The sequence below is a fragment of the Monodelphis domestica genome, chromosome 5 (assembly GCF_027887165.1).
Source record: "Monodelphis domestica isolate mMonDom1 chromosome 5, mMonDom1.pri, whole genome shotgun sequence".
Taxonomy (NCBI): domain Eukaryota; kingdom Metazoa; phylum Chordata; class Mammalia; order Didelphimorphia; family Didelphidae; genus Monodelphis; species Monodelphis domestica.
The window spans coordinates 271,064,884-271,088,774 of record NC_077231.1 but is presented as its reverse complement, the minus strand read 5'-3'; the positions used below and the strand labels follow the sequence as shown (position 1 = coordinate 271,088,774).

Sequence of the window (23,891 nt, the reverse complement as noted above, 5' to 3'; positions counted from 1 at the left end):
ACTCAGTGCTGATAGAGAAAGCCACTAAAATGTCATTGGGAAAATATCTATTTGGAACATTAGCCAGATATTGTTAACATAACCCAAGAATCTCATGTTGCTATTATATGTTTAAGCATGGGAATGCTGAATTTCTGAATAGAAGTTGGATATTAGTCAATGGATATCATTGATTTCCATAATAGTGAACATTTGGATTTTGGTTTTAACATATTTAAAGCAGTCTTTATCAAATTGATTCATTACTTTGTAAGTCAAGGAATTGAACTCTTTGATCAGTTCATCTGAGATATCATCCTAGTATCACTAAAAGAAACAGCCAATTTCCCCATATCACCCAAGATGAACAGAAACTAACGTCCTAATTTAGAATCAGAATTTTACCCATTTGTGTCTACCCATTTGGTTGTACAGATGAGTAAATGCAGACCAGAAAGTCAAAGTGACATGAACAATGTCAAATAACTAATCATTGACAACTTTAAGACAAGAAATCTAATCTTTTGGCAACCAGTGCTTTTTTCTACTATTTGACATTGCTATCTTCTAGACTTTCCATTAAACTTTTAAATTTTCTCTAAATTCACAAGCATCTTACTAGAAAAGTGATCCACTCAATTCTAATTTTTTCATAATAAAATTATCAAAATATGTCTACATGAAAGCAGCTTGGTGTATTGCCTTTCTTAAAAAATGAGTAGGAGTTTGCCAGGAAAAAAAAAATAAACTTAGACTATACGGCTTAAGAGATTGGTTCCAAATGTCAAACTGGTGATTTTACGTGAACTCAAAGCTTGACAAAATACATTATACCCTGGCTTCAATTTTTACCCTATTTGGGTGAATCTATCCATCCATTTCCCATTACGGATTGTCTCTTGCTCATGCACATGTAAACCCATGTATAGTGCTCTACTCATCAAAACAGATGCATCATTTCACAGTTCCCCAACCCCCAGTATAACTGTCTAAATCGTCTTCATGATATAATCATCATATATTACAAGCTTGAACGAGACAATGATAACCTTGGCATGGTGCCCATTTTCCCTCCAGTTTCTATAGCCTGAAATTTCTGCTTCTACAACAAATATGTACTTCTTTCTGCTGTTTGGGTTAATGCCTGTAGCAGATGGAGATATTAGAGAGTAATGTTTTAATAGGATTAGACTAGATTATTGAATGTTAGGGATTCTTGCCTGACTACTACAGCTGTTTCTTTTCAGAAGTGTTTGTATTTGATCAAGGTATTCAAGGTATTACTAGTAAATCAGTCCTCTAAGCTTTTTGAAGCACATAAATAGTCATATTTGGAAATACATCCCCCTTTAACTTCATATTTTAGTAAGTAAGTAATTTTGATGTTTGCAAGTAAAATCTATCTAAAGATAATATGCGTGTGTGTATATTTTTCTTTTGACCAGCCATGTGATTCCATTGGTATAGAGATGTCCCAGTTAAGAACTTCTTCAATCAATGCAAAGCTGCCTACTTGGAAATAATTTGCTAGTCTTCTGATAGGACTTAAATTCAGGCATTCCAGACTCAAATGATAGCTTTCTATTCATTATACCACCCTGTTACTGTATCTCAATATGTCTAGGTGTGTGCATTTATGTATATCACAAACAGAAAAAGAGTTTTGCCTAGCAAGAGAATAGTGAGAACTACAAGAGAAATAGCTTGGAGAGAATGACTACATGTGGGATCAGGAACATCAAGGCCAATAGTTCAGAATAATGAATTGCCTTGGGCACATGGATTTCCTCACTTTGGGGACACCTTCTTAGGTTTCTATATTTGTGTGTCCTCTCTCTCCTATGGATCATGAATGCATTAGTGGGAGACTGTGACCAACTTTTGTGGATGGATTGTGACTTCTTGATTATCCATGTTTTGGCTTCTATTGAGTAAAAATTTGAGTTATTTTTGCTTTTGCCCTTTGGCAGATAAATGTTATGATCATATGGGGGGGGGACTTTTTATTAAGTAAATGATCTATTTTTAAGAGTTCATTTTGAGGTACAGCCAAGAAGATAGAATAGAAGCTGGGAAAGTTCAAAATCACCCTAATACTCCTCTCCAAACAATATTAAAATAATGACACAAAATAAATACTAGAATGAAAGAACCAACAAGGAGATGGAGTGATGCAACTTTCATGCAGAAAACAATTCAAATGTCATGGAGCAACAGTCAGGATTACAAAGGATTTAGCAGCCTCCACATTCAAGGACCGGAAGATATAGAACATAATGTATCATAAAGGGAAAGATCAAGGTTTACAACCCACAATCACCTATCCAGCAAACTGAGAATATTCTCTCAGGGGAGAAATGGTCATTCAATAAAATAAAAGATTTCCAAGCATTTCTGATGAAAAGACCAGATGTAAATAGAAAATCTGAGGTCCTAACACAAGACCCAAGAGAAACCTAAAAATTAGACAAGAAAGAGAAAATTTGAAGGACTCAATAAGGCTAAACATTATGTATTCCTACATGGAAAGAGGATATTTGTAATTTTAAAAAAATTATGAGTAGTATTGCAGTTAGAAGGAGCATACATAAACAGAGGGTGTGGAAGTAAGTTGATTGGGATGGCATGATATGGGGAAAAATTGAGAGATAAAAAAGAAGATTGCACTGAGAGAAATGGAAAAAGAGAAATGGAATGGGATAAATTATCTCTTCCTAGGGGTAAAATTAAAGTAATCATTAGGAGTTGTTTTGTCTAACCATATGCCAATAAATTTGACCATCTAAGTGAAATGGATGAATATTTACAAAAATACAAATTTCCAGATTAACAAATGAAGAAATAGAGGACTAAAATAATCCCATCTCAGAAAAAGAAATTGAATAAGCCATCAATGAAATCCCCAAGGAAAAAATCCCTAGGGCCAGATGTATTCACAAATGAATTTTATCAAACATTTAAAGAACAATGAATTCCAATACAACATAAACTATTTGAGAAAATAGGCAGAGAAGGAATTTTACCAAATTCTTTTTTTATGAAACAAGTATAGTACTGTTTACCTAAGCTAAGAAGAACAAAAACAGAGAAAGAAAATTATAGGTCTATTTCCTTATTGAATATAGATGTAATTTTTTAAAATAAGATAGTAGCAAGGAAACTACAGTAATATACAAGGATCATTCACTATGAACAGGTGGAATTTATACCAGGAATGCAGGGCTGATTTAATATTAGGAAAACTGTCAACATAATTGACCATATCAATAACCAAACTAACAGAAATCAGATGATTATCTCAATAGACACAGAAAAAGCCTTTGACAAAATATAACAAAAATTCCTATTAAAATACTAGAAAACAAAGGAATAAATGGATCATTCCTTAAAATGATAAGTAGTATCTACCTAAAACCTTCAGCAAGTATCATCTGCAATGGGGATGAGTTAGAAGCCTTTCCAATTAAGATCAGGAATGAAGCAAGGATGCCCATTATCAACACTACTATTTAATATTGTATTAGAAATGTTAGCTTTAACAATAAGGAAAGACAAAGAAATTGAAGGAATTAAATTAGGTATTAAGAAAACTAAACTATCACTTTTTGCAGATAATATGATGGTACACTTAGAGAATCCTAGAAAACTAGTTGAAATAATAGTAAAGTTGCAAAATAAATCCACATAAAGCATTAGTATTTCTATATATTACCCACAAAGTCCAGGAGCAAGAGTTAAAAAGAGAAATTCCACTTAAAATCACTCTATACAATATAAAATACCAGGGAATATACTTGCCAAGTCAAATATGGGAATTATATAAATATAAAAATATATAAATATAAAGCATAAAGATAAGATTTAGATTTTCACACAAATAAAGTCAGAAAGAAACAATTGGAAAATATTAATTGCTCATGGGTAGGCTGAGTTAATATAATAAAAAATGACAATTCTACCTAAATTTATTTATTTATTCAGTGCCAAACCTATAAACTACCAAATAACTATTTTATAGAACTACAAAAAATAATAACAAAATTCATCTAGAAGATAAAAGGTCAAGAATATCAAAGGACTAATGAAAAAAAATGTGAAGGAAAGTGGCCTAGCAATATCAGATCTCAAACTGTACTATAGAGCAATAATCATCAAAATAGTCTGGTACTGGCTAAGAAATAGAATGGTAGGTCAATGGAGTAGATTAGACACATCATATATAGCAGTAAATGACCTTAGCACAACTTAGTGGTTGATAAACTGCAAGATCTCAGCATTTGGAATAACAATTCACTATTTAACAAAAACAACTGGAAAAATTAGGCAACAATATGACAGAAATTAGGTATAGACCAATATCTTACACCAGTTAGCAAGAAAAGGTCAAAATGGATATATGATTTATATATAAAGAGTAATACCATAACTAAATTAGGGGAACATAAAATAGTTTACCTGGCAGATCTTTGGAGATGGGAAAAATTTATGACCAAACAAGAGATAAAGAGTACTATAAGATATAAAATGAATAAGTTTAATTATATTAAGTTTAAAAGGTTCTGTACAAACAAAACTAATGTAACCAAGATTAGAAGAGAAACAACAAAATGGGAAAAAATTTTACAACAAATTTCTCTGATTAAGGTCTAATTTCTCAAATTTATAGAGAACTAAGTCAAATTTATATGAATACAAGCCATTTCCCAATTGACATAAGGTCAAAGGATATGAAATGCAGTTTTCACATGAAGAAATCAAAGCCATCAATAATCATATAGAATTGTTCTATGTCACTCTTGATAGAGAAATAAAAATTAAAACAATGCTGAGGTGCCACCTCACACCTATCATATTGGCCAGCATGACAGTCAGGGGAAATGGTGAATATTGGAGATGTGGCAAAATTGGGACACTCATGCATTGTTGATGGAGTTGTGAATTGATCATTCTAAAGGGCAATTTAGAACTTTGCCCTAAGGGTAATAAAACTGTGCATACCTTTTTATCTAGTAATACCACTACAGAATATGTATTCCAAAGAGATAATAAAAAGGGGGAAAGGGCTGGCCTGTTCAGAAATATTTATATCATCTCTTTTTGTAGTGACAAAGAATTGGAAATTGAAAAGATACCCATCAGTTGGGGAATGACTGAATAAATTGTGACACATATTGGTGATGCAATAAGAAATAATAAGCAAGATGATTTCAGGAAATTCTGGAATGGTCTGCAGGAACAGATAGAGTGTGAAATAAGAAGAACTGGAGAATGTGGTACACAGAAACAGCAATATTATAAATGATAATCTGTGAAAACTTGGCTACTCTTGGAAATGTAATGATCTGGGACAATCCTGAAAGAATCATAATGGGGAGTCCTTTCTACCACCAGAGAAAGAACTGTTGGAGTTGATTGGTTGTAGATTAAAGCAGACTATCTTTTACATCAGTGTATTTACACTTTTATTTGAGCATTTTTTAAATATATAAGTGTACTCTTACACATATGGAAATGCATTTTGTATGATAATAAAAATAAAATTTAAAAAGGAAAATAATTTAAAAATAAAATTAAAAGAGTTACAGAACTTTTTAAAATGAGTTAATGTCATAATGATTGATTTTGTGTATATGGAAGCACATTAGTGGGGGCTAAGGAATTATAGTACTAAGTTATAGGAGAATATCCTTGACACAAGTAGTTTGCCTAACTGAGAGAGATTTTGGATCATAGATGTGTTCTATTCTACTTTCTAAGAAACCCAGACCTGACAGTGAGAGTGAAAGCTAGTTGAGACAAATAGCCCAAAAAGTGAAATTAGGGGTCTATATAACCCTTAGGCTATTCAAGGCTTTCTACAACCTCATCCTCAGCTATTTCCTACACAAACTCTCCATTTACCCATACTGTTTCACCCCCATGCTTACATTATATTTTTGACTTGTCATTGATTCACACTAGTGCTGCCACCTAGAATTCTCTTCTTCATTATAACAGTCAAGGCTCAGTTCAAATTTCTTCCTTCTCTATGAAGTTTTCCTTTACCACACTATCTAGACATGATTTCTCTCTTTAATAAGTCTCTAGAACATATTTTGTTACATTTTTAACAGTTAATGATTGACTTGGGGATGATAGTAATCTGTTTTATTTATACACTAAATGTCTTGGTTACACAAAATGTCTTTGAGAGCTTGGGTATAGGTGTGCATATCTGCCAAGTGTCCCTTAATTCTATATAGCCCTCACAAAGCTTAGCACAGGGAGCACATGCTTATACACAGCAGGTAATCAATAAATATTGGGCAAAACCCTACCCAAATAAGATAGTCTCTGAACTTATGCAGAACTCACGTTGAGATTGAGCTTCTCTTCAAAGAAATCAGACCACTTTTTATTAAAATGAAGGTAAAGAGAAAGATTCTAATCTAATTTAAAGATTCAGATGATCAACTCAGGGCATTGATTTCTATCACCCACTCAAGAAGCCCCTTAGTGTTATGTGCCTAGCATTTATATTAAAAGCTGTAGGGGTCACAAGAAAGATATAAAAAATGGTTCCCCAGTCACAAAGAAACTTATTGATTGACTTTTACAATTCAAATTTCATCTTAAAAACACCATTCTTCTACTTATTTAAAACTCTTTCCCATTTCCCATTTTTTTTCCCAAGAAGGTGGGTGATATAGTATATGCTTTACCTGCACTACTATATGATACATATTTCTCTGCTCATCATGTTGTGAAATAAGACATTTATTGCTTATGCCAGAGAAAAAATCAGGATTTTTAAATATAAATTAGTATAACAATTGTTCTTACCATTTCTTCCCAAATCTTCACCCCCATTCCTACTAACCCTAATCTTCCTCCCTCTCAAATTTGGGTAATTTTTGGAACTGCCGTAGGTGACTCTCTTCTGCATAATTCCCATAATATATTAAGTTGGTGCTGGCAGAAGAAATATGATGCTCCATAATATTTTATGCTGCTAACTAAATGGTTTTTGTAGAAAAGAAACAAATCTTTGCAAGGATAGACTGAAAGAGAAAGAGATCTATGCTAACACAAAAGAAATAGTTCTAAGATCATGAATAGAAGTTCCAGGAAAGTTCTTGCCTCCCAAATCCTTGGCATTATTCAATGGTTTAACATCAGAAACTGAGATGACTTTATCCGTGGAGATGGCATTGAAGAATATGCATTTAATCTATTTTGCAGCTCTTCCCTAAAGACCAGGCTCCTTTTCCAACTGCCTTGCAGATGAAACTAGACAGAGAACTATATGTGTGTGTGTGTTATATAACATATATTAAATATATACACATACTTATATAGAGGCCATTTATAAACCTAATACCTTTATTTATACAACTATATCTATATAGAATGTCCCTCAACAAAATGTGAACTCTTTGAGAGCAAGGACTAATTTTCCATTTCTATTTGTATTTCCAGCACTCAGCACAGAACTCTAGATAATAAATACTTAAATGATTTTCCATCAACCTATCCATCCATCCATCCATCCATCCATCCATCCATCCATCCATTCACTCATTCATTCCTTTACTGACATCTAGGCTTAGACTAAGGACTATATGGGTCTAAGTCCTATTTATAGCCCAAAGGTGTTTCATTACTGGGCAAGTCACAGAATCTCAGTGTTGTGGATATCACTTTAAGACTATCTGTTGCAAAAAAGATTATGATATGCTTTGGTAGGAGAATAATCCCTAAACCAATAAAATCAAATACCTCAATTTTTCACTGCCATATATTATAGGCTATTCCAATGATTGCTATATATACTGCAGGGTGAAATATATGCATAGATATAATACATTTTGGGGGAAAGGACTTATTTTTCATTATTTTTCTCTTGCTGCTGGTTCTTGAGGAGGTGAGGGAAATTCTGAAACTATCTTTTTTTTTTCTTATCTGGCTCAGAGAAAAGGTCAGTGGGCACCTCCATTGTCTCTGTTGCTCTCAAGGAGCAGAAAGGTTCAGAACCTCATTTTTGTTTGTTTGTTTTATTTTATTTCTGTGTTTCTCTGTCTTCAGGCTCTCTCTAACTATGGCATGTTTACTTTTAAAAGTAGTGAGAAGGAATTTCTTAATGTAAAAGTAACCGTTTTGTACTATAATCCCCATTTTGATGAATATTGATTTGAATACTTGTCCATCAGTTAAAAGTTTCCAATATGGTCTGCATGTATTTTAATTCTACTTCTTTACTGAATGTACATTCTTATTTTCAAAGAAAGACCTGTGAGAGGTATGCATTTGAAGGGATAATCTACCAACATGGGCTCTTGCTAAAACCAAAAGATTGTACATGGCTGATTTTGGAATGGGGATAAGAGATAAGAGAAATGTATGTCCATGTGAGCTACCTAACACTAATATAGACATTATATAGTGTAAATCTTGAAATTTCTCAGACTTGTGAATGTTAAAAATTTCCACATTGAGGAATCCTCCATTGGAACAAATTCCCTACTGGAAACATTCCCCATTTTGATGTGAGAACTCGGCCAGGATCAGAAATTTGAGGACCTCTACTCCACCCATTCTTAAGACTGCTTTAGGGGAGAAAACTCCTTGCTAAACAATGAAAGTACTTGGACCCATGCTTATAATAAGGCAAGGAGTTCTTTGAGCCATGCCTGTTTTTAGAATTGATACAATGGGATGCTAGGTACCTATAAAGGTGGGGCAGGTTTTCTCTTGATGGGATTAGTCGACTCAGCTGTGTTTTCTCTGGTTCAGACTTACTGAGGGGATTAGTCGACTTAGCTGGAATTCAGATGGGCTGTCTTTTAGAAAACATCTACGGTGATTGGTAGATGGAAGAACTTAGGGAAGGTAACATAGAAAAAAAAAATCCTATATAAGAAAAGGAATCTCTTGAGCAAAGGAAGCTTGGAGATCCTTGGAGATCCTTGGATCCTTGTAGATAGATCCTTTTGGAGGAGGCCCTTTGAAGAGCTCTTGAGAAGAAGTCCCTTGGGAGGCTGACTCTGGCTGGAACTCCCTCTGGGGAGACTCTGTTCCTCAGATATCCTTGCTTAAGACAAATCTTGTGGTGAGTGATAAAAGACTGACTGACTGATCTCTCTCTCTTAAGATTCAGGTCTAGGCCATGTTGGCTTAAGGCCCTTCATACTTATTTCCTTTTTCTCTCTTTCCTTTAATTACTCATTGTATTATTAATTAAAATCTCTATAAAACCCAGTTGACTTGGGTATATTGAATAATTGGGAATATTTCCCTGGTGACCACCTTATATATTTGATTTAGAAACCAAGACACTATAGTGAAACATATTTTCTGTGGTCAAATTTACTCACCCTCTCTTATATCTATCACAAATTATATCTTCCACTATTTTATTCACTACAGTTTATGTCTCCAACTCTTTTAACTGCCACAATTTAAGGCAGACAACCATTTTAAATCTTACAATAGTGAGGGAATTCTTGTGCCTAGATGTCTAGGTAAGGAGGTTAAGTGACTTGTGCAGTGTCACAGAGCCAGGAAGTATCTGAGGTCAAATTTGAACCCAGGACCTCCCATCTCTAGGTTTGGCTCTTAATCCACTGAGCTACCCAGCTGCCCCCAATTCCTCTTTTATCTATTGAACTCAGCTATTCTTTGCATTTTTAAAAAGTTATTTTGATACTCTTTTCATATAATTCTTACTTAACAATGATTTTCTAACCCAATTAAAACTCTCATTTGTAACAAATAACCACACTCAACAAAACAAATCAGCACATTGGTGAGTTCTGAAAATGTATGCCTCACTTGCATACCTTTCACCGATCACCTCTCTGCCAAAAGGTGAGGCAATCATTTGAACACTGACTCAAATGCAGCAGTCTCCATGAAATTTTTCCTAGGTGATAATAACCTTCTCATTTAAAGTGCTTGAAGTACTGTTTTTTTACACCTCTCATTAAATCACTAGATAATATGCACTCTAATTATCTGTTTGCATGCTATTTCATCTATTCAAAAAAGTTCCAAGAAGTCAAAGGTGTGTGTTTATATAAATTTTGTATCTGTTCCATCACTTAGCACATGTTTCTGTATACATTTGGTACTCAATAAATGTTGGCTACAAGTATGATACCTATATATATATATATATGTATACATATATATACAAATATATGTGTGTAGCACCTATAGTATATGCAGACATAGTTTATATCCATATAGTATACACACACAAACACACACACACACACACACACACACACATATATATATATATATGTAAAATGATTTATGGGAAACCTAGGAAGAATTTCCTGTGATGAAATTTAAGTGTTCTACACCAATGAAATCAGATTCGCAAACATCCAATATATATGTTCTTGTATACAAATAGGCAATCTATGTATACATGCATCATACATGTTTATAGATGCCCATACTATTTATGTATGTATTATATACACACATGAGTACATTCAAAGCAATAAGAATGTGTACAAAGAAATAATAAATGAGAAGAGGAAAGTTGGTGCATTATTTTAGCAGGCAGGTAGGTGGGTAGAACAATGGTGGAGTTAGAAAGACCTGATTTCCAAAGTTGGGCTTAGACACTGCTAGTCTTGTGATCCTGAACAAAACTCCTGTAACCTTTGTCTACCTCAGTTTTCCCATCTGCAAAAAGGGGCTCATCAGAGCACCTATATCCCCAGGGTTGATGTGAGGATCAAATGAGATATTTGTGAAGACTGTGCAAACTATAAAGCACTATATAAATGCTATTATTGCTGTTAATTATTATAATTAGAATAAGAAAGTGAAAAGATTTTTTCACATACATAGTTAGGTTGTTATTAACATCAAGGGCACATATTAGAAGAGCAAAAAAAGAGGCAGAATTGTTAGGGTATAATCTCATCTCATTCTACACACTACTTATCTCCAACATGGGTCATATGGCATGTATCATGGGAGATCCTAGTAGGAAGGGTTTTGTGGTTAGGCTCTGACTAGTCCTTGGTGCATTATGAACACTCAAATATCAAACAAGTAAACAAATATTTAACAAAATAGTAACAAATTGTGTTTGGAGTTTTAGCTTTTCTACCACTCTTCCTTCCTGTTTCCCACTGTTCCAACTGAGAGGAGACCAAGAGTTTGGCTCCAGGTCCACAGTAATAACAACTTCGCCTTAAAAGGCTACAACATCTCTCTGTTTCTGGGCTTGGAAAAATATTAGTCCTTGTATGTGCTTGTTTTTGGTCTAGTGTTATTATTATGATGTGGGTGAACTGGCTAGGACCTTCATGGATGAACTGTGTGGATGGTTTTGAGCCATGTGGGAACTTAGGGGCAAATAATGATTTCATAATTCATACTATATACATCCTTAGATACTCAAACAAGCCTGGGATCAGTTCACAGCTTGTCCATCTTCCTGTGTAACACTTGTCCATATTTTCCCACTGATTTGTAAGAGGGATCTACCTAATGTGCTGGAGGTGTCTGGTGCCTCCAACATATTGTAAATAATATAGGAAAAACAGCCTTATGGTTTCCTCCCACAGAAAGAGTAGATATTGTAATGGTGACCTAGAGGGTTTTCTTATACACTATTAAAGAGGATAGTCTTCCTTCCCCATAAATAGCAGAAGTACCAGTAATGATCAAAGATGGCACTACTTTGATGTGTTGCTGGATCTCATGATGAAGAAAGAAGCACAACTAGAGGTGGAAGGTGGTACTTGGCAAGGAAGATAAGAGACAAAATAATAGGATGTTAGATCTGAAAGCAACCTTAAACACCATCTAGTCCAATTCCCTTCCTCTCAGTTTTACATATGGGGGCACTGAAGCCCTCAGAGGTAAAATGATTATAGGACTTGTGGGTCTTACTGCTAGTAGGTGGAAGAGTCATGTCTTCAAGCTAGACCACTTCTCACTATAATTTATGATGGCAGCAAAACTCTGCTTAACTGAGTTGGGGCAGACTAGCTGATAGAATGTGATTGTAAAAGCATTCTGTCTTGCTCCATTAGAAGCATTCACTTGTGAGCTATTTCCAAATCTACCCAGGGTTTTTAAGGGAATCATGTCCAATAGCAAACCCAACCAATTAAATTTGCTTTAATATGAGTGAGAAATGACAGCCTTAATTCCTTAAAATCATCCTTTCATATTTTTTCTCTTGGCTTTTGAAGCCTCCATTGTTTCAGGGATTAAAATTCAATTGAGTATAGGAGTGGGGTGGGTCATGGAACTATACCAGGCTGTGGAGACTGGAGATCTATTTATACATGTAGGGTTGGTGGTCTGAAGAATAGACAGGTTCTAGAGAAGCTTTTTCATTGGGTCATGCCCTACCTCCTGTTGACTGGACATTTCATTAAGGCAAGTAGATTCATTAATAAAGGTATCATGGCATTGTGGAGAGAATGCAGGCTTGAGGAACAGGTCCAAGTCACAGCTCTGACAAATACTGACTGGGTGACCCCAAGCAAGTAATGTAACCTCTCAGTGAGTGATCTGCATTGGTAGAAAGTATTTCCTTACTGAGAGTCTCTTATGCCAAATTATCTAAATTACACAGATATAAATTATAGTAATAACTAAAGGATTTTAAAAAGAACAATGGCATTGATTGAGTTATTTTTTTATTGACTAAAAAAATATATAGATATGGCCTAAGGCAACAGCATCATACTTTTCAACAGCTTGGCCAAGAGAAAGTAAAATAGTCACTATTTTTTTTTTCACAAACATGTTTGTATATTTCTATTGCAAAATGGCTTGCATTCAACATTTTAATCAGTTATCATAAAAATTATGTGGGGAAATATGTCATACTTCTTTCTTCAAAGGATGTCTTGGAAGATACCTACTAAATCAAAAAAGAACTGCAAAGAGAATCATCAATCAAGATAAGGACTGAGGTAGCACCCATTTCCTGTATTTTTAATGAGGGCTATAAAAAAATGGGCCTTGCAGCAGAGAGGTATTATTAGAGCTCTCCCCAGCCTTCAGCGATGTTCCCTAGATCTGAAGAGACCTCCTATCTTAGGCTTACATGTCACACATTTAATAAATGTTTACTGAACGGAATCAGAATATCCTTTTGGAAAACTTATATAATCAGAGTGACTTTTTAGCCTGATGTGACCTATGTAATTTAGTTGGAAATATTTCCTTTTCCTTTAAAACTTGAAACCATTGTGCAAAATATAAAACTCCTCTAATTACTTTGTATTCATATTTTATAATTTAAAAAATATGAGTGCACTTTTAGTAATGGTCATTTTTCTTGAAATTTTAGTTTCCGTATTGACAAATTTGATTTGTTAAATACATGCTAGGGTCAACAATTCTACCCCTAACTCCCAGAGAAACACAGAGCCATTTTATAATCAATGGGATAATCAGATTTAAATCTGAAAAAAAGGTTTTTAAGAGAACATGTCTAGCTGTGAACTGATCCAACCATTCTGGAGGGCAATTTGGAACTATGCCCAAAGGGCAACAAAAGAATATCTACCCTTTGACCCAGCCATAGCACTGCTGGGTCTGTACCCCAAAGAGATAATGGACAAAAAGACTTGTACAAAAATATTCATAGCTGCGCTCTTTGTGGTGGCCCAAAACTGGAAAACGAGGGGATGCCCATCAATTGGGGAATGGCTGAACAAACTGTGGTATATGTTGGTGATGGAATACTATTGCGCTCAAAGGAATAATAAAGTGGAGGAGTTCCATGGAGACTGGAACAACCTCCAGGAAGTGATGCAGAGCGAGAGGAGCAGAACCAGGAGAACATTGTACACAGAGACTAATACACTGTGGTATAATCGAACGTAATGGACTTCTCCATTAGGGGCGGTGTAATGTCCCTGAACAACTTTCAGGGATCCAGGAGAAAAAAAACACCATTCATAAGCAAAGGATAAACTATGGGAGTGGAAACACCGAGGAAAAGCAACTGCCTGAATACAGAGGTTGAGGGGACATGACAGAGGACAGACTCTAAATGAACACTCTAGTGCAAATACTATCAACAAAGCAATGGGTTCAAATCAAGAAAACATCTAATGCCCAGTGGACTTACGCGTCGGCTATGGGGGGTGGGGGGGAGGAAAAGAAAATGATCTATGTCTTTAACGAATAATGCTTGGAAATGATCAAATAAAATATATTAAAAAAAAAGAAAGACAAAGATTAAAAAAAAAAGAGAGAACATGTCTATTGACATGTTCATATATATTCTGTATAATGCACACAAACACATAGACTCTGCTGTATATGTTCTGTGGACCTGTCTTCATTTTTTAAAATAAACCAATGCTATTCTTCATAAGGGATATCAAGTTACCGTAATGGTTGCTGTGCTTATCATATACAAGGAAATGATCGAAAAGGACCCATGGTCCAGATCTGATGTAGGCTCAGCCATCATGAAAAACCAAAACCAAAACCAAAACCAAAGGTTACTTCCTGACTTGTCAAACAATGTTATTGCCAAAGGAAAAGCAGTAACTTTCAGGTTTGAACTATAATCAGAACGATTCCTTTCCTTTTCCCATTCGATCAAATAAAATGAGCTTTTCTTGATAATTCATTCTTGCCTGCATTTCACAAGTTATTTTAGGTCAATATCTATCCAAGCTGCTTGTTCACAGTTATGACTCAAAATAACAATCTAGATTTACAAAGAGCTTTTAGGTTTACAAAGTGGTTTCCTGACAAAAATCTCAAGAGAAAGATAACATTATCATTTCCAATTAAAAATAATGAATCTGAGGCTCAAATGTGGTGACATGACTTCTCATGGTCATTTGTGTAAATAAGTGTCTGAGCTGTGATTTGAACACTGGTTTAGAGCTCTTTCAAACCAGCAGACTCACTAGTTTAATATGCCTTCGTAGATTATTTAGATGTTTAGTTGAAAGAAATGAATTTGTCAAATATTTAATGTAGACACTGCCTCACTCTTTCCTTTTTTTTTTTAGGAGTTCCTTGGAACTCTAGACCTTTCACAAATCATAAATGGAAGGTCATGAGATTTTCACTCAAGTTTGAAGGGCTCTCAGAAGCCTTCTAGCCTAAGCCTGAGCACTGAAAAGTTAAGTGGTTTGGCTGGTGTCACATAACCAGAGGTGGCAGTTGAATTTAGGGCTTCAGCGCTTTATCTGTTAGCCATCCCGATTCTTTAATTTCTGAAAAGTCAGATGAAAAAGGAGAAGTGTTCAAGGACCACACACAAGCAAATGTCTCCCACTTTTCAAAAAGATGGATTCTTTAAAGTTTAGGCTGGCTAACTTGACTTTGATTCTTGGCAAAAAAAATTCATGGAGAATTTAAAAAGATATTGGAAGATCTCCAAGAGTCAAAAAACATTTATTTGTTTCTAAGATAACAGGAAAGATTGAAAGCCACAGAAGTATCCATAGCATGATGGAGAAGGACAGCAATTATGCTATCAAAATGTGGGGTTGTATTAACTGAGTTCTCTATTCATTAAAAGTCTTTATTCTAGAGTGTCTCAGTTCAAGATCTACTCTATTGTCTCATCAGCATCTGGCAATCACCCTATATTCTAGAAGGCTGATGGATATGTTTGAGTTCTAGACTTTACCAAGCTGGAAAGGTCAGTCTGGTAAGGGAATACATGTGTGCTGCTCAAGGACCCGTCTAGACAAGTTGGCAAAGGTTCACTCCCAGATTAGCTACCAGATTATTAACTCTTTTGAGACACAGAAATGCATGAAAACCAATGATTTAGACCAGAAGGGTTGCTCTCTACATTGGCAGACAGAATCCCCATGTTGATGAAATAATGGAACCTTTAAATATTGAAATAAGGCATTTGTTGTTGACTCAAATATTGATAAAATTTTGGAGGATGATCTTAAACTAGCCAGGATTGCTGTGAGCAAAGAAGTTGTGTTGACTTGGGATAGTTTGCATTGACTTTACAATAAGGTGGATTGAAGTAAAACTCAGTTGTGGACCCCTTGAACAGGAAAATTATGAAAGCCATTTTTAGGCCCTCATGTGAGGAAACTCTTCAGACTCTGGGAACCTTCTTGCTGCCTGATTTGAACCTTCTTGGTAGAATTTTTATCTTCCTGAACTGCTTTTAAATGCTCCCTTAGAAATTGCTTCTATTTCAGGGTGCTAGAATGTTTTTTGTAAAAAAGGACTATTTCTTTGAACCCTCAGATTATGGGGGATTCATTTGCCCAGATATGGGACCCCACTGGGATATAATGGCTAGAAATCCAGTCTCAGTGTCAGCTTGACCTAGATTCAAGTCGTGCTTCTGGCGTCTCCCCAACAAAAATGTAGTAGAAAAGTTGCTAATTTGCATCAAGGAGAGAGGAATAGGGAGGGCTTCACAAGAATAAAATCTAAAACAAGGCCAAAAAACAGTATTGAAATAGTGAGTGGGGTTCTTAACTTTTCAGGGGTCATGGCTCCCCTTTTTTGATGAAGCCTATGGATGCCCCCTCCAAAATAATGTTTTATATGCATGAAATAAAATAGAATTACAATGGAAACCAGCTATCAAATTGATTATCAAAATATTTGTCAATCAGTTAATGGACTCCAGGTTAACATTAAATCTGTGAATCTCAAAATCATAAAAACCCCTTTCACTAGAGAGGCTTACTATTCAGGAAAGGGAAAGAGATATCTGGTTCTTATTTTTTTAAAGCTACCCCTCAAACCCATCCACATGCTTTCATTAATTACTAAAAATTGGATTTGTCGGCTCCTGCAGATGCTACTTGAGGGCACTGACCACTCCCAAGAGAAAAAAATTTTATTTCCTTCCTTTTTTTCTCTAAATAGCCAGTCACATCCCCGGTTAGGTTTTCTGATTGTTAGAGGCTGTGAAAAAAGATATGTGATGGCCAATAAGCACAAATTGAAATAATATTTAGAAGAGCCTCTCTTTATCTCCATTCTTCTTTTCTTTCTCCTCCAAGGAAAAATTCCTCTAAGAATACATTTTTTCCATTTCTCAGTGTTTTCTCCTCCTTCCCTCTAGAAATTTCTAGCCTCATAAGGAAGTAGAAGTTCTGGACTTTTGAGGGATAATCTCCTTGCTGCCTTTAAACCTTGGTAGACCCAGGATTCACTCTATCTGTCAAGATCTGCCATTATAAGAGGAAGGCTGTGCCAAATACAAAGAAGAAGAATTTTCTATAACAATTATTTATCGAAAATTACATTGTGGTACATTAGTTTAACTACCCACTAAGACATTCCACCACTAGGAATCAGATAAGAGCACTGTAGAGCAAAAGAGCGAGTTCTCTGCCCTGGATCTAAAAGATCAAATGGTGAATCCTCCTTAAGGATGCGTTATGTATAGCTCACTGCCTTCCCTTGTAGCTGACTGTTACCGTTACTGATTAAACTTTGGGTTGGCATGATGTAATCTCAGAGGATAAAGCTACACTCTTGAGATGTCAAGTGATTAGAGAACATTAGCGTTGATTTGAACACAATCCTAAGACTTACCACAATGTCTGTGTTAATATGATGAAAGTTTTCTGCCAAGACTTAAAATGGGAGTGAGGAATGGAGGGAAACAATGAAATGCTGGAGGAACCTTTTTTTTTTTTGCTCAAATGCAGAGGAAAGAGAAAGTGAAAGGATGAAAATTTGAGTGTTATATATTTAAGAAGTGGACTTGTTGGAATTCTGCCCTGAAATAGAGCACAACAAGACTTGGACATGGAAAATACCCAAGCAAGGGCCAGTGGTTGGCAGTAAACCATTAGTGATTGGAGTTGAAATCATGCTAGAACAGGGTCATTGGCATGAATGAAAAAAGAAACTTAAAACCAAGGAGCTCATAATCTCTGCTAGAAACTCCAGTTTTTGAAGTAAGTCTTCATGGGGAAGCATAGAAACCTTCCTTATAATTTGTTATAACAATAAGTTTTAAGTTCTATTCAGAGTTTCCATAACTCTATAATCAAAATGGAACAGCAAAGGATACTTTACTGCCTCACCTTCCATAATGCCCCTTTTCTCTGTTTTTTAAAATTTAGAATTAAATTTCAATTTTAAAATTGAATTAATTTGAATTTAAAATTTGTATAGATAACAAAAAAATCTTCTCAGAGAGTTCCTTATAACAAAGGACAAAAAGGGTCAGAGGAAAAAAAGGGAGATAAAGATATTAAATCTAGTAGTATATGCAGTGTTTCTCTCTCCTTTGAAAAGAAAGGTGGGAGATCCTAATTTGTTTTTCAAAGTGCCATACATTTAGAGTTGGAAGGGAACTTAGAGGCCAAGCAATCCAAACCCTTAATCTTACAGATAAGGAGACTGAGGTTCACAGAAGTTAGGTAACTTGTCCTGGGTCATACTACCATTAAGTTTGTGTGGTAGTCTGAGGTAGGATACAAACTCAAATGTTCCTGACACTAAGTCCAGAGTTCATCATGTCACATATTTGCCCAAACCAAATTATAAAACCTCTTTCATAAAAATCTAAAATAAGAACAAGGACTACTTACTTAAAATAAGTGTTATCCCCCAACACTCCCCCCACAAAAAGTCCTACATAGGCAGCTTGGCTAAACACAGCCAGGGTGGGTAGAGTCAGCAGAAATTCTGAAAGATTGCAAACTTTATGAACTACTTGCACAGCCTGAAGAAATCATCCTCCTTTCTGGTAACATCTACTTTATTGGGATTTTGAGGGGAAAGGTGGTTTAATTTTTTTGTTAGAAAGCTGACAAGTTTTATGCTTAATGTAGCTATTTAAGCCTTCCTTGCATCTCTGATGCTGACTCTTGACAGGAAAGGGAGTATTTGTTTTGTCTGACTAAATTCTCAAGAAAACCTTGTAGGAATCCTACAAAAGAAAACCCTGTGACTATATTCAAGCTTAACCTTGGTCTCTATTAAAGAGTTGCTCAAGCATAATGCATTTTCCAGAGAAGGGAGGGATGAAATGAACTCTCCTGTGGAAAGACTTACCTGGGTAATCATTCTTGTCTATGTCTGAATCACCTCTCAAAGTGAAGCCAAATCCCGATGGCACAGCCTGGGAGGCCCAGGCTCCATTCAGAATCTGGGAAGGTTTCTGGTTTAACCCTTCTGCATTCCCATTGTAAATGAAGACTTTGCCTCTTCCAGCTTCTCCTGCAAATGGCGCACCAACTGCAATGTCTACAAGACATAAATACTTATTTCTTAAAGCATGACCTTTTGATTAATTAATTGATTGATTTTATTTTTTACCAATTACATGTTATAAAGTTCCACACAAGTTTTCCCAAGTTATATGATTAAACTTATCTCCCTCCCTTCCCTTCCCCATCCCAGTGCTGGCAGGTGATTCAATCTAAGTTATACACATTATCACACAAAACATTTCTATATTTTTTATTTTTCTAAGTGAATAATCATATAAAACCAAAATTCCAAAGCATAAACCTAAATAAACAATTGAAGAATCATATGCTTTCATCTGCATTTTATTTCAAAGGTTCTTTCTCTGGAGGTGGATAGCATTCTTTGCCCTAAATCCTTCAGAATTGCCCTGGATAATCATACTGCCAATAATATCTCACAGTTGATAATCCCACAATATTGCTGTTACTATGTAAAATATTTTCCAGGTTCTGTTTATTTCACTCTGTATCAGTTCACATAGGTCTCTCAGCTCTTTCTGAAATCAATCTGTTCATCACTCCTTAGAGCACAATAGTATTCCATCACCATGATATATGTGAAAATTCAAATTAATTCTCCCCTGATTGTGAAGATTAAAATTGTAACCCCTACCTATTTTTAGAACACCCTACTAAAGTTGAGTGGAAGATCTGCCCATTTTTTAGATCTAATCACCCAAAGTGTAAATATCCCACTTAATCATTAAGTGGGAAGTCTGTCACACACATGTGCAATAATGGATAATGAATCAGAATTGACTGCCCCATGGACAGTCCTAAGCAAGGTTTTAGACTATGATTTGTTCATGTAAAAAGTGGATGAAGACACAGGAAGTGACACAAAAGAAGTCTTTAAAAGGAGTAGTTACTTCCTGTGAGAGAGAGTTCTTCATTCTTTTGAAGTGAAGACTAGAGACTTCTTCACTCTTTAGAGTGGAGGTTGAAGGAGAAATCTGCTGATTGAATCTGAGACCCTGTTCCTGATGAGACTGTTGGACTGACACAGTGATTGAAAGAGCTGACTCCTTTCCTGGATGTTTTCTGAAGAAACTAGCCTCAGGAGAGACTAGCCTCTTGAGAGAATTTCCCCCCCCTCCCACCCCCCCCACCGAGTCCTCAACTTTGCTAAGGCCAACTAAGAACCAACTTTCTGTACTCTGATTGGGCTAGGGGACAGTAGTAAATTACTTAGTGCTTAGGCTAGATATCTTACCCTATCCTTTCTCTCTGATTTTCCTTACTTCACTCTACATTTTGTAAATAAATCTCTTTGGAATTACTATAAATTCCTGGCGACCTCACTCTTAAGTAATCCAATTCAGTCCTTTATATAAATTAACCTTTTTTTCCTTCCCTACATATACCACAATTTGTTCAGCCATTCCTCAATTGATTGACCTTTTAAAGGTATCCTTATGAAATGAGAATTTGTATGATCATGATACCACAGATTTAGAGTTGACAAAGGCTTTTATGGGTCATGTAGTCTCCCTCCCTCCCCTCCTTTTTATTATTGGGAAAAATTGGATCTAGAGAGGTTGAAAGGCTTCCTGGGTAGATAAAATTAGATCCCAGAAGCCTTCATTTTACCTCTTTTAGTTAGAGAAGAGGACTCTGAGACTCAAGGAGATTAAGAGATTTGCCCAAGGTCAAACAAGTAGAGTGAGTGTATCAGAGGCAGTATTTAAAATCATTTCTTCTGACTTCAGAGCTAGTGCTCTTGGGGTTCTCCATAATAACACATTACACCCTCAGGTAGTTAAGGGGTAATTTAAGCTCAGGTGTTTGACTCCAAGTCTCAGAGACTTTCTATTACTGTACCATATACTAGTTACACTAAGATCATGGATTCATCAGATCCCTCTGGAATCCTACTCTATCAAAATAGTTTTATGTGACTTATGATGCAAAATTCTGTTAAACAACTTTAATTGTAAATGAAAACAATTTCAATAAATGCCTTGCCTTTATTGCATATATATGGTACCTTCCAATTTTTACTATTTTTCACTTAGCAAAGTGTTCTGTGAATCTTCTTATTTTGAGGGGTGGTTGAGATAGGAAACTGTTATTTCATAAACAGGGGATTCTGGGTAACTCCCAGTAGCAATGATAGGCTTTAGTTTGTCATTTCAGACACCTGCCTGGGTAACCACAGTGTCTAGGGGATAGGGAACTACACTGAGACTGAGGAATAACTGGATTCAAATACTACTCTGAGATATTTGCTAGTTATGTAACCCCCAGGGAAGTCAATTCAGTTTTACAATCTGTCAAATAAAAGTGGGACAGGCAAGGACTTAAAAGCATCTATGGTTCCTTCCAATTCTAAATTTATGTTCCTCTGATTTGTCTGCCCATGGTGACACAAAGTATTTTTCAGATTTAGGACTGGAATCCAAGGTCTTTCAAACTACATGGTCAGTTCTTTATTATTCCCTACTCCTATATATTCACAGGCATTAAATAAATGTGAGCTATTATAATCACCATAACATTTGATGCTCACAAAAACCCTATTGAGTCATGAAGACACTTATTATTATTATATTTTTATTATTATTATTTCCACATAAGAATTGAGGAAACTAAGGTTTTGAGGAATTTGGTAGCTTGTCTTCAGTCACACAACCAGTAATTAGAACTAGGTAACAGAATCCTGGTCCTCTGAGTTTCCTACTCCAGTGTTCTTTCTATCAGTACTATAAAAAGCAGATTACCTTCCAAAAAGTTTTTATTAATGTGGGAATTTATTGAAGTATAACTTCAAATTTAATTAAATAGATTAAAAAGACCAGGAAAAGTAATATAATAATTATACATTACAGTCAACAAGAAGTATATACATTCATTTGTACCATATTTCTTGGTTACAACTAATGGATAGTTGATAAGACTAAATAATTGTAGGTTCAATATCAACAGTTACAAGTCTCAACATGGTTGTGCTGCCCCCTCCATTGTGACCTCTGAAATGCCATTTTTTCACTAATCTACTTCCTTTCACCTTAGCCCTCTTTCTTTCTTCCTCCTTTCACTTTTGGCACCTACTGAAATCTAGTTGACTCCAAAAGATACTGAATGACAGGCTACCATCTCAATCACTGGATATGCCTTCCCTCATGCCTCCTGATGCACTGGTTGAGACCTGCTCTACTTCCTCCATTAATGTTCCCTACCTTCATATATATATATATATATATATATATATATATATATATGTATGTATATATATATATATATATATATATGTCCCTCTTCAGATGCTCATAGTACATCTTTTATTGACCAGTTGGCCATTTTCATTCCTTTCTGATTTAGTTAGTTCTAGACTTCCTCTCCATCTTCCCCCAAGCGTACTATTGCTGAATGCTCAACTTTAAAGCTCACAAAAGAAGACACAAGATGATCTGGAATAATCATTTAAGATTAGTTCTCTAAGTATTAATAGAAAAGAACTGTCCTTTGTATGGTAACAGATTAATAAAGCACTTCTGTCATCTTCTAAGTATTTTTTAAGGATATGGGTAAGGAAGCAAGTAAATAATAAAAGGCAGTTTCTCAATGGGATGTTGAATTTCAATTCACTTAAGGGAGTCTTGGGAAGTCATAAACCAAGTGGATAAAAACTAGTATTGGAAAGCCATAAGTTACAAATCAGAATAAAATTTAATTTCCCCTAGGGCCCTGGGCTCCATAGATACAAAATGTAATTTTCTAAAAGTTTCTTTAGTAGGCTTCAATGTCTAAAATATCAAGGAAAGGGAACAAAACCCATTAACTTAGTAATAACAACCTGGCTACTTCGAGGTTACGGTATCCTTCAATTTGGGGGCAGCATTATTCAATGTTGAAGCATCTCCTCTAGTTATGTTCATAATTAAGGTCTTAGCCCAATGCACATGAAAAAAGAAACTGGTCATGGTCACATAGCCAATTACTTATCTAATTGAGTTTTTCAGAGTAGTCATATTTCTGTCAGCCTTTTGATTTTTTCTTTTCCCAGATAGCTAGGTGGATTAACCCCGGATAGATAATCTTGCTAATGAAATATCACTTGTTTCTTTGCTTTAAGACAGGCAGAAATAAGAATATCTTTTGGCTAGTTGGCTTTCATTCATATGGAGTCACCCGATCCTTGATCCTTTGCAAGTCACTATCTGGAAGGCAATATGGTGTCATGGAGAGAAGACAGGATTTAGATTTAGAAAACTTAGATTCAAGGCCAATCTGCCTAATAATGATGATGAGGGCAATGATAACATAATGTGAAATAGTGCCCTAAATTCTGGTAAGCAATTTACAAACATTATCTTTTTTTGAGCCTCAAAACCCCCAAGAGGCAGATCTAATATAATTATCCTCATTTGGCAGAGAAGAAAACTGAGGTAGACAGAGCTTAAATGACTTGTCCAGGGTCACTCCAATAGAAAATGAATGGAATTGGACTTGACTCAGGTCTTCCTGATTCCAGATCTAGTATTCTATCCATTGCACTGGCTAGCTGCCTTACTATTTGTGTAGCCTTGGGTAAGTCACTCATCTTCCATGGTGACTCATCTATAAAATGTGATTAGAAATATTTATCTTACTTACCTCACAAGATTGTTTTGAGTACTGAATAAGGTATATAAAGTGTTTTGTAACCTATCGAAACACTAGGGAAATAAAAGTTATTCCATTTCCTAAAAACGAAATATTTTAATGAATCAAAGTCTG

General features: G+C 35.3%; 1 protein-coding gene across 1 annotated transcript in view; it reads right to left on the bottom strand.

Annotated features, from left to right (window-relative positions):
* Window positions 1–23,891, bottom strand: part of ITGA8 (integrin subunit alpha 8) — a 232,004-nt gene that overhangs the window by 130,777 nt on the left and 77,336 nt on the right. Inside the window, exon 13 of the mRNA XM_001377451.4 lies at window positions 18,976–19,167. Within this exon, the coding sequence (XP_001377488.2) occupies window positions 18,976–19,167 (192 nt within the window). The remainder of the gene's footprint in view (window positions 1–18,975; window positions 19,168–23,891) is intronic.